This window comes from Triticum urartu, unplaced genomic scaffold (assembly GCF_003073215.2).
Source record: "Triticum urartu cultivar G1812 unplaced genomic scaffold, Tu2.1 TuUngrouped_contig_6861, whole genome shotgun sequence".
Classification (NCBI taxonomy): domain Eukaryota; kingdom Viridiplantae; phylum Streptophyta; class Magnoliopsida; order Poales; family Poaceae; genus Triticum; species Triticum urartu.
The window spans coordinates 5,662-18,223 of NW_024117656.1; the positions used below are offsets into that span (position 1 = coordinate 5,662).

The 12,562-nt window shown below is 44.2% G+C and overlaps 1 protein-coding gene across 1 annotated transcript; it reads right to left on the bottom strand.

The window, feature by feature from the left end:
• Nucleotides 1–606: 606 nt before the first annotated feature.
• Nucleotides 607–6,685, bottom strand: LOC125531180 (methionine S-methyltransferase-like). Its single transcript, XM_048695595.1, has 12 exons — nucleotides 6,376–6,685; nucleotides 5,716–5,894; nucleotides 5,306–5,512; nucleotides 5,128–5,223; nucleotides 4,673–4,861; nucleotides 4,302–4,490; nucleotides 3,987–4,223; nucleotides 3,733–3,867; nucleotides 3,288–3,608; nucleotides 2,980–3,159; nucleotides 1,671–2,666; nucleotides 607–1,208 (listed from the first exon to the last, which is right to left on the bottom strand). Exons 1-12 carry the CDS (start codon nucleotides 6,626–6,628, stop codon nucleotides 906–908), a joined length of 3,285 nt encoding a protein of 1,094 aa, XP_048551552.1. The 5' UTR covers nucleotides 6,629–6,685; the 3' UTR covers nucleotides 607–905.
• Nucleotides 6,686–12,562: the final 5,877 nt, after the last annotated feature.

The following is a 12,562-nucleotide window of genomic DNA, read 5'->3' on the forward strand; positions in this document are numbered from 1 at the left end:
CTGCCTTGGGCACATTCTTGGTCAGAGCAAGCGCAGGCTCTCGTGTAGACATGGTGCCCCACCGCACCAAGGACCCTCACCACAACTGCACAACCACCCATGTACTTTGGTGTTGCAGTCTTCTCCAAATCCGATGGCCACAACCTCAAGCCCGAGCCTCTCCACGGCGCTGCGGAGTGTTCGGTAAAAGGATGAGGCAGAGGTTGGTCAACCCGAAAGCACGACATGGATGGGAGGAGATGCGGGTTGTCCATCGAGCTGCTACTGCTAAAAAGAGCCAGACGAGGAAAAATATATGTTTACTATGGCATGTGGGACCATCAATATTGACTAGGTGTTGCGATTTCATAGTTTAGGGTTATAAATGACACTAGCCCTATAGTTCAGGTTGAAAATATGCACTTCTCTGCGGCATATTAAATCCTTCTCCTGCTACTCCGATAAAATTTTGGAGATGAGGGGAGATTATTATATTGATTCAGACGTTGTTTTCCATATATTATTAAAGTTTACACAGAGCATATGTACAAAAAGAGAAATGGGTACGATATGAAATGCCACCAAATGAGAGTATCCAAGTATGTATGGTGAAGTATGCAGGAAAAATGCTTAAATATATTCCACCATTACCGTATCCACAATAGAAATTGCAGCAAGTGGTGAAAAGTCAGAATCTAACAAAGAAAACAAGAAAGTTGAACCAATGAATAGTTTAATCAAGTCGCACATTAATGTCGTTAAAGATTTTGGTCCTAATCTCGGAGAAGACAAGGTAGTCACAAAAGAAACAGAGGAGATTTCTCTCATAAAAGGCACATTTATTATGGATTGTGGTGCCAAATTGGAGCTGCCGTCGCATTTGTAGGTTTTATCCTTGTTACTTCCCACGACGATGAAAGCACTTGTTACGATTCATCTGAGCCTCCCAGAACCAACTCCTTGAACCGAGTTATGCAATCCATTGCCCGCTTGAATTCACCACTCTCGAGGGCAAAGTTGAACCGGCAGTAGTCTGTTATCCCGGTCCATGTGCTGCTGCTTATACACAATCCAGTGGATCTAAGAAGCGCCTCCCTGATGTTGCAACCATTGAGCGTGCCTTCGAAACAGTTGACCCTGAATAATTTGCCAATGTAGGCGGTTGGTTTGGCCAGCATCGAGATACCACCATGACAACCAACAACATCCCAGCCACAGTTCTCGAGTGTCTGTTCATAGCAGAAAAGAAAACAAAGGGGGGAAAGTAGTCAGATATGACCAGACAACTTCACAACACTTGACTCAAAATTTGCATACTGCTCAAAAGGTGCATGTCTACCTAGTTGAAGTTATATCATTTATTTATTTGCGAAATATGCTCGATCCGTCGTAACAAGAGGGATAAGAAAGTCTCAACTCCAACCGCGGGAGCATTTACTATTTGGAAGTGTGCGAACGTAGCTGGTGGATCGGGGAAACAGGAAATCCTTGTGTTGTTCAGAAATAGGAAAGTGGAATGAAATCCAGTCTTAGTCAAATATTTCATAGCACGGAATGTTCAGATGCAGTGATTGGCAAAACAAACTCAAGTTACTTAGATTTCTCCATGATCTGGGTTTTGGAAGGGAACACACCTCATCATCGATGAAATAAAACTGAGAGGAGAGTAGAGAATGTTACAAAAGGCTAACCTTCATCAAGTGGTTGGCACGACCCTTCAGTGTCTCCCTTTGCTCCGCAATGAGATTAGAGAAATGCTCATCCAAGTCGTACTTGAGACCCAACAATTTTCTGAAAGTGTACTTCAGTGTGCTATGTGGCTGACTCGAGATTGGGAAACTATATTCCGAGGACCGGTCTTTCGAGATGAGAAACCCAAATTTAAGCCCAGCGATGGTCAGCTCAAGCGATAGCTCTCCGAGCAGATAAACAGGGGCAACATGGCCAGCCATATCGTCAAGACATCCTTCTAAATCCCAACAAGGCCAGCGATTGAATGGGAACTGGACACCAGGGAAGGGCCAGTCATCGGTTTGGAACTCCAGACCAGAGAAGGAGGTATCTATGACTACCCTAGCTGCATTTCTAGCACAGATATAAAGCAGCTCTTCTATCTCCTTGGCACTGTACAGGAAACCAGAAGGGTTGATTGTGGGGCCAGAAATATACACCCACGCCCGCGAAAACGGTTCCTTGTTATTAAGTGTGTCTTCTAGAGCACTTGGTTCGATCTTAAAGCCTGAACTTGATTTTGTTGGAATAGTCAGGGTGTTTGCGTTCAGAAACTTTGCTGCCGAGACATAATGACCATTGGTGCCCAAGGGGAAAACAAAGATGCCTCGCTCTTGCACGCAGCGACGAACAAGCTTGTTGAAGAGTGCCAGACTGGTACTACCATATATAATGTCAGAATCAGAGTCTACCGGGTAATTATAGTTACGTTTCAACAGCCTCTGAATGCTGGATCGAACATCAGTTTCAGAATCCATGATGTTCTGCCTGGCAAAGCTTTCAAAAATGGAGGCCTTCACTGCAGAAGGTATTGGCAAGAAGCTCCGATCTAAATCCATATGAATGACACAAGATTCCTTGGAATCGGGAAGGGAAAATTCTGCTTCTTTTATGGCAGATATGGCAGAATTAGAGAATCCTATCATCCTCTGAGGCAGCACTAATGCAGGTCGTCTCTGAAATATAGCGAGGAAAAATTAGAAGACAACGAACCAAAGTACACAATAGGGCCACAAAATATTGCACAGGCAACACTTTTTGTGAAGAGTGATACTCCATAGATCCCTGGCCATATTATCATTTTTACTCAGAATAATAAGATGAAAACAAATTAAAACGTCCTAGTAATACATTTAGCTGTTCATGTCAGTAGGTTTTATCCAATCAAGGAGGATCCACTCCAAAATTTTAAAACGAAAAGTAGCTGAAGTTGACTAATGGTCGCCGTGCGGATGAGTGACGTGGGTAATTGGAGACAAGTTCTGTTACCTCTTGCTGTGCATGCGGCTCGCAAATTCGAAATGCTAACAGCTGATGGAGAAGACAGCCATAATACTGCTGGCTGATCACAGAAGTGTGCCCTTCCAATAGCTCAACAGTTTGTGACAATGCCTCGCAGAAAGCCGCCTGTTCAGAAATGGTGAAAGCAACTTCCAGATCAGAATAAACCTGCAAGATAAACCAAATGGAAACATTTAGACCGTGTTTCCAAAGTAAGATGTAAGAATACAAAAAGGTTGAAATAAAATTCCAAGCTGATCAATATAACATGGTATTGTAGGTTCACTGAATGTCACCTGATTCTTTACTAAACCGCACAGTATAGCTACATGCGAAGGTAGGGTGTTTCCAGCAAGATATCGCAACACACTATTCGAGCTTGGCACACGAGACAACTCCAGATGTTCTGAAATATCCAGGAATAACCATGAACCAACATCTTTCGTTACGTTTAGCAAGTTCACAAAAGCAGCAGTCCTGATAGCGTCGAACTGAGCCATGCCAGTAACAACAACTTGAGGCTTCAGTTTCCTGATAAACTCAATCAGCAAGTCCCATTTGCGTGGTGATTCAATTACAGTTACTATGTTTTCAGCTTCGGTACAATCTGCTCTTTCCTGGAAAAAAAAACAAAGCAGTAGCTTCAGCATTCTTGTCACCATTATTTTTCTTCACGGAAAAGACATGTGTCGCCAGAGAAGTGTTGTCTCAAATGCACAAGCTAGCTGCAGAGCAAAGTACCTCAATTGTTGAAGATGTTAACCATTGTTTAGGCAAGTGTCTGGTCAGATGCTTATCAACAATTGCAAGCGCCGGCAAGAACAACTGAAGAGCATTTTCTATCGCTACAGCACGAGAAGGGAATACAACAACATTCTGGTGCACCAGAAAAGAAAAATGAGTATGATATGAAGCATAAGATAGATGCAACAAGCAAGTCAGTCATACGAATTTCTAGTATAAACAGGCATAACTGTGAAGGAAAAAAGTATTACATCAGGAGTTAACGGGATGTGGTGGTAAGCCTTCATAAATCCAGTAACAAGATTCCGGAAGTTTAAACATCCAGCTGGAGGCTCACAAGGATTGGACTTGTTCTCTTTCAAAAAGCTAGCTAGGTATGCTAGGAAGGATATTTTTTCATCAGCAACAGAATTGTCATCAAAGGACAAATCCAGGGAGCTGCTGACTTCAGGGAATCCATCTTTAAGAAAGTCAAATATTTTCTTCACCTGAAAATTCTCCACATTAATAATCTCCCCTCCCTTATATTTTATAATTTGATAAATTTAAAAAGAACACACACGAACCTGGTCGGGCTGGCGAAGATGACAACTATACATAGACAAAGCATGTGAAACGCAGCCACCAGATTTCATGTATGCACAGGCTGTGCGTGCGGAGATAGGTTGATCCCCACCAAGATCCACAAAGAATTCAAATTGATGTGGGCTATTTTCCTCGATTTCAACTAAATCTGAAAGATCTGTGTCGGCAGCCTGCAAAGAACCCACCTACTTGGTAATGATGCTACATAAAAATGCCATTGTAATCTACTGCTGTAAATATTGAAAGCTAGTATAATGCAACTCGAATTGCATATCGTTGACCAAATAAGGACATGCTGGCATACAGAAGATTTGCTGGTTAATCAACACCTGGTCTGTCATAGAACCCTCACCTGCATAAGTTTTGATTGCCAGAGATTATTGATGCGAAATCCACGGCGTAAAAATAAGCGTTCACATAAAACTTGACCCGGTCGGCCTCCCATGCTGAATATCATGATACCCATAGGCTTTATGAGAGCTATCCCTTCTTCAACTGCACGAGCAATCAACCCAAGGCCAAATTGGTCCTCAACAACACCCTGTATGCAGTAAAATATGCAATAAGTTTAAAAGCACAACAAACCCCCCAAAAAAGGAAATTGGAACAGCACACAGCAATCATAAGACATACTAACTTGAGTGGACCTATGTGTCATTCACAAAAGCATCAAAACTTCTGTATCTAAGAGATCATAAGTGAATATTACAGATACTAATAATTTCATAGTCCAGCAGTCATTCGTGTGGAGAACTAATCACATGTCAACGCATTTTTTGGACACATAAAAGATGTCTCTCAACTGACCTGAAAGGCACAGTAGTAGCACCGAGAGTACAAGAACTCCTCGCTTGAATTATTAATTTTAATATTTGGCATCACCTCTGGATTGGGGTCAAGAACCTGAAAAACAGATAAAGTATTTTTCTTCAAATCTGGTCTGCAACAACTTGCTTTCACCAAAGATGTTAACAGCTGACCATACCTGTGGTATGCATCCAACAATGCAATCAAGCTCTATCTTGCTGTCTCTACAGCAAGAAAGAAGATCCGACTCATGGAACTCAATTCTGTCAAGCAAAGTTTTCCGCTCCCCGTCGTAGATTGGTAGACCATCATCATCTAGTGCGTTCAGGTAAAGGTTTATCCTTGCAATCTTGATAGCTCTTGGGTTTATATCCAGACCATAGACCTGGGAAGAAATAAAAAATGCTCAGCTTCGTTTTCTGACAAAATCCCAAAAATATAACTTGTCATCCCCTTGTTTTCAAAGGACACTGACTATGGGCCAAAAGTCATGAAACCTGAGTAAAGATGTTAACTGCTACGACTCCCACTTGTCTAACACACTAGGAACAAGATAAAGTATCGAACGACAGAAGAAGAGATAGCAACCTTGAAAGGAGACCACCTTTGTGCAAGCGCAATGGACATCCATCCGTTGCCACATCCCAGCTCTGCCACTGTCTTGTCTCTGAAAATGGAGTCCGGTTGCTGTCCGAGGCCCTCGTAGAACGCGGCAGAGCAAGGAACAAAAATGCCAGGCATCTCGATCGTTGTTATTTGCTGAAATCCTAGAAGCAGTTGGTAAATCCATCAAGCCATGAGAAGCAAATAAGTCCATCATTGTTATCAAACAACAGTGGAACTGTTTACCATTGTGTCAAACAAAGACAACACATGAAGCAGATAATAATTTATAATACATAATACACATAGCAAACTCAGTCAGGAGAAAATGCACTGTAAGTAATAGTCTTGTAAGTTGAACTTGTTGCGGTAGGTACAAAGATCCACATACAACATTTTAATGCTGTTCATCATTCTTATTTAATTACGATGATAGGTCAGGCAGGATTGCTTCCCCCAAAAACAAAGAAATCAGAAGAAGTTTCTCAGCAGACAGTATATATATAATACAGTAAACTAAATAAAATCATCCCTCGCCTCAATAGAAAAAGAAAGAAAGAAAACGTATAATTCTCTCTGTAAATTTCACAGAATTGACCACGGGTAAGTAAATCGACAAGTGGCCAAGGGAGGAGAGGGGAGGACCTTGTTGTTGTAGGTGCGGGTCGTCGGGGATGATGCGGAAGTTGAAGGCGCGGACGCAGTCCTGTCCGGCGGCGGGATCCGCGAAACGGCGGCGCACGGCGCCGAGGAGGCGCCGTGCGGCTGCGCGGGAGGCGGGGGCGTCGAGGCGCTGGAGCAGGGCCTCGGCTGCGCCGTACGCGGACGCTGCGGAGGACGCAAGGAAGGCTTCCACCTCCACGTCCATGCCCTCGCCAGGGCTCGCCGGCGCCGCCATTCCCGTCACAAGGTCTCAGGGAAGGTTCGATTTGGGTGGGGACAGAGGGTTGACTGATCGTGCTGGTCCAGGCAGACCGCTGTCTGACTGTGTATGTGTGTGTGACCAGGTCAACTCATATACAACTCGGTGGTGAGATCGCTGACCCAACAACAGACCCAGCGCAGACTTTAATTTTCTCCCTAAAACATGGCCCAAACTTTCGCTCGGAAACTCCCCTGCACCACCAGGAGGACTCCCGTTCGCCACCGTTAACGAGGGTTAGCCCATCCACACCAGATATGGACACTTCAAAGCAGACTAAAGCCTCCCAGCACTACACCCCTTGCCGCCCACACGACCAAGAGGTGGAGCCACCATCGTCATCACAGAGTCTGTCGAAAAGCCAACCATGAAGTCCGCCTTGCGGGATTGCCGCCCCGACATCCATACCCCTAAATACCGCCAAACATCTATTTTCACGGCTAGCCAATCAAGATAGGAGGAGTGAAAGCCAACTCCTTCAACTCCTAACCCAACATTAAACATAGGGGTTGGGTCGGGGCTCTACGATAGAAAACGCCCACACCCCTACGCCCCCAAGTGCAGTAGCAGAGCTACAGATGGAAAGTTGGGCGGGCCGGCCTATAGGAAAGCCAAATTATTTTTCTTATATGGCTCAATCTACTCCAACACCTCACTGATTTCAAACTGGACAGGGCGGGCCATGGCACAATTTTACTTGGACATAGCTTCGCCCCTGCCCAAGTGGACCGGGTGATACAACCCAGTGACTACCGATGGCCGTCATCGAGCACGCTTGAACACCGCCCTGTCCGTGGTTAAAGGCGATGATTCATCTAACGACACAACAACGTCCAAGGAACCCGATCAGACCGACGTCACGAACATGTAGCAAGCAAAGAGGGGCACAACACAAAGGCAACCAAGGCAAACCTAGGTCAGCCCCCCTACCTATGTGCCACTGGACGCCGTCCACCACCACATATTAGATTTGCGCCGCCCACCGAAGGCACCGACGACCCAGATCGCACCGCCACTGAACCATAGTTACGACGCCACCCATCTCCGCTTGGAGGACCCGGGGTAATGCCACCACCGACCACCATGCCCACGGAGAGAGGCACCTCGCCTTCCGCAAGCACCTCTCGAATCAAGCCCAACCGCTCCATAGGCTGAGGCGAAGTAGGTCTCGCACATAGTTGTTGAAGCTCGGGCCACATGTCCGAGCCAGCCGCTCGCCATTGTGGAGCGTGAAGGTTCCGATGTTACACTCACTCACTCGCACAAGACCGTTGGGAAGCTTTCTGTGCGTGACAAGATCAATGATATTCTCTTCTAGATAGAGATTCATAGCTTACTCAAACATTTGGATGTGACTAGCCCTTGATCTGGCAAGGTGATTGTGAAGGAGGCTCTCAGAAGCAAAAGAATGAAGAGTGACCTCACATGTCGTGACTTTGTCAATTTTTTGGCCTGGCAGGATTTTGGGCCCCAATTCAAACAGGCGTGTGCTACTACTTGCAGTCACCACCAAGCCCATCACTCAGGCCCACCGTCCCGACTTCGGATTGTTTTGCTTTTTGCCCAGAAAAATTGAGCGGACACGAAGGCAGGCACACCGGCGGCGAAGTTTAGGCTACTCATAGTAGGGAGTAACATATACTAATATCATACATATGATACTAGTATATGATACTATCTTCATAATGCATAGTATCATAAAGTAGTACTCCCTCATTCCCTTATACAAGTCCACTATGAAAAATACGTTTTGTATTTATACAAGGCCACTAATAGTAATCGAGACAAAAATTAATGATGTTTCCTCGTACTACCAACTTGTTTAATACTCACATGCATGTAATCATAATGACATTGTGCTACTTCCTTCTTATTCCTTTCTTGCTTGCATGCAGACGTATTAATGATCCCGGTTAACGAAAGGAAAAGTTGACTTGCAGAGCAGTCATTAAATTTTACCTTGGTACCTGTAATTTGAGTTTGTGGCCTTGTATAGGGGCCTATTTGGTTCCAAATAAGTCACCAACTTATAATCGAAAAATGAAAAAAAGTGACTTATTTTGCCAAACAGACCCTACTTATAAGTCACCCCAACTTATAAGTCATAAGTTGCTTCACCCCAACTCAAAACTTATAAGTCACCCCCTTTTGTGTGGGTCCCACCACCTTTACATAAAAAAACAAGATGGGAAGGTGTGGTCAGGTGACTTATAAGTCAGGTGACAACCAAACAGACGTGACTTATAAGTCACTGGTTTTAAATCACCTGACTTATAAGTCAGGTGACTTATTGGAACCAAACAGGCCCTAAAGCTGGTTGTAATGGGGAGTATCATATACTAGTATCATGCAAATGATACTAGTGTGTGATACTACCTCCCTAATGCATAGTATTATATATTAGTATCATGTAGTACTATATTTATTGTCATGCATGACACAAAGCAGCATAGCATTTATTATGATACGGTATCATGATATAATACTCCACCATCTCTTTCTTCATTTAATGCCATGGCACCTCATCAAAATTGCCTAGTTGGCATGCATGATACTAGCTATGATACTACCATTACGACCAGCCTAAGGGAATGGAGGGAGTATCATATATGACCATATTTATTGCCATGCATGACACAAGGTAGCATAGCATTTAACATGATATGGTATCTACCTATGTTATTCTAATCCTCTCTCTCTTATTTAATTGTGTGTCACATAAGCATATTTGCTAGTCCCAAATATATGTTACCAGTTATGTTACCCCCACTATGACCAGCCTTAGGATAGGAAGGAGAATGATGCGTCTAGTCTCCGACCAAGCCTTCCCCCGCTACACCCCCCATCCCCGCCCTCTGCCCCCGGTACAGCTACGGGGCCAAGTCACCCCTCGCTCGCGGTGGCCGCCCCCAAGTAGACTCCCGGCCGCGACGGCGATGACGAGGTAGGCCAGCCAACCGCACCACATACAGCCATGCCCTCTTTGTGCTGTCCCCCCAAAAGCGCTGCCACCGACCAATTTGTCGCTGCCACACGTTCGGAATACAGTGGGTCTTCAGTCCCAGATTACATATTTTTCTAAGAGAGGAATAATCTGAGCAAACGTAGGTCAACAGATGCGAGCCGGGCTTATAGATAATTCTTGGAGTTAACTATAGCTGATAATCCGGAAAGAGATTCTCGTTATTGGTTGCATAACAAGATGTTGAGCCTGCACCTGCATCTTGGATTTAACTACTGTATTTCTCGGGCTTATCTGAATATAGACTTATTATTCGGAAATATAGTGGGTGTTTCAGAAACCCTTTGTAAGCTTCATTGCTACCGCTTCTCATGATCAAAATACAAGACATGCACTGTATGTGCATCAGTGCATTATTCTTAAATTCAAGAAATGTTACCATCCATATCAATTTGAAAGTTTCAGAATATCTAAATTTTCTCCCAGAAGATACCTTGGTAAAGTAAAATAAAATAGAGATTCAACAGCATGCAGCTATTTTACAAGCAGAATACTGAAGTCGAATATTGTTTATAGAGTAAATTCCGGTTTTTACCCCCTATTTTGACATTTTTGACACTAATTATCCCATTTAGCAGGATTTCATCCATTTTACCCTATTTAGTAGAATTTTTGCCACAATTTACCCTATTTAATTTTTTGTAAGCATTCTAACCGGCAGGTCCAATTGTGTTGTGCCTATTTACCCTGTCTATTTTTTGGAGTTGATGGTATTCTCCTATTATTTATAAAATAGATCATTCTCTATTATTTGCAACAGATCATGGAAATAAAATGTGAAAAATTTGTGTTATGACAACTATTTTTGCCTATTTGTTCCCTGGGTCATGATGTCAATTCATCTCCTGATTCATGGATCATGCTGTCAAATTATATCTCTTTTGTCAAACAGATCGTATTTATGCTTCACACTACTGTCAAAACTGATTAATATAGGCTACAGACTGCTCTGGATTCACATGTTCAAAACATGATTGAATAATGCTTCCCATTTATAGATAGCTTCACTAGTTCACTACTACACAAACTACAGAATACACCAAACAGTGGCAGTGGCAATGACAGGCTACACAAGCAGCGGCACAAACACCTTGTCAGTATTCACCTTTCTTAGCTCCTACACGTTGCAGAAGGGTGACATGTATACACATGATCTTCAATATGCATCTTAATTCTGTCCGAATGAAACGCCTCGCCGGTTAATGCGTGAGTCGGGAAAAATATGAGAATACACAAATTGCTATGATAGAGATGGTCTAAATCTTGTGGAATGGGGTACGATTGAGAGGGATTGTTTGTTCACCAACCTCACTAATTTGTTGGACCAGCCATCACCATAGCCCCGCCATCAACTGAGCACATCCTCATGGGGTCCCTGCTATGTCGCCAAAGTAGTAAGATGAACTGGGCACAACCTGATGGGATCATGTACATGGACGCGCCTACGCCAACGTCGGCGAGCTTGACGGAGCCATCGGATTCCACGGGGTCATTTCTTGCTTGGATGCCGCGGCCATACAACCCTGCTCGGGGAGGTATGAAATCGCATGGCCGGCCGCTCAGCACTCATCGCCGCCGCCTCCGTCATCGTCACCGCTGCCTGACAATCCCCAACCCTAGGTTCGAGCGAGCCTAGCGTGTGTGTGGGTTGGAAGCTTGGACGGGCGATGCAATCGATAGGGGGCAGGCAACGCAAGCGAGAACCGACTGGAGGCAAGCGTGGCCCATGGCTGACTTGGGCGTTGTGCCTTGGATGCAACGCGAGCGACCTCCATCGGGCTGGTCCCGGTCCCGGTCAAGGAGAAGCTGGGAGGACCGGTCCAGCAGGAAGAAAATAGGCAGGAAAAAACCGTCGATGTGGCATGCCAGGTGGACCTGACAATTGGGACCTGCTGGTCAGAATGCTCACAAAATTTTAAACAAGGTAAATTGTGGCAGAACTTTTGTTAAATTGGGTAAAATGGATGAAATATCACTAAATGGGGTAATTAGTGTCAAAAATGTCAAAATAGGGCGTAAAAACCGGAATTTACTCTTGTTTATAATACAAATATGGAATATGAAAGCATAGGGGGACCTGTCATCACAGTTGCATAAAGCACCCATCAGTGCTAGAAGTGGTTGGATGTGCACAAAAAGATTAGCATATACGGATTACCTTTTTTTTTGCGGGGAAAGATTAGCATATGTACTTGACTTGCAGGTTCTTTGTCTGGTTCTTGATGGCTTTAATAACAAGTTAGAATTCCCCCTCAACGAGCCGAGCATGTGCTTGACTTGCAGGTTCTCTGTCTGGTTCTTGATGACTTTAATAACAAGCTTAGCATACACAGCTCATCAAGCCATGACACTGCTTTTTATTTGATGTTTTCAGAATTCAGATCCTGCAGCGCACAAGGAGGCCACCACAAGTCCAAATCTAACCAGCTCTACATCTACAAGCCAGGTGCATCGCGCTTTGGTTTTGTTCCTAGTGCTCCTGTGATGTTCATAGGACACGGGTGAATATTTGAACTTTTAATGTCACCAAATATGAACCAAATTATCTTCTGTATTCATGGCCTCGATTTTAATTAAGCAACATCCAAACCGTTGCCATCTTGAGCTGTTTGGCTTCGATTGCCAGCGTTAGCCAAGTAAAAATTGATTTATTTGTTTGATCAGATGTTGCCTTCACCGACGAAATAAGATGTGAAGTTTGGTTGTATCTTTTGGGGTTGGCAACACATGCACTGTGTCTGCATATGCGTAAATTCTTAAAATATATCTATCCATATCATTTCCAAAGCTGTAGAGTTTCTAATTCTCCTACCAGAGGAAACTTGAGAGACAGGGCGAAACCTAACGCGCCGCCAGCCCAGCCCCCTCACTTCCCCACCTTCCCCTCG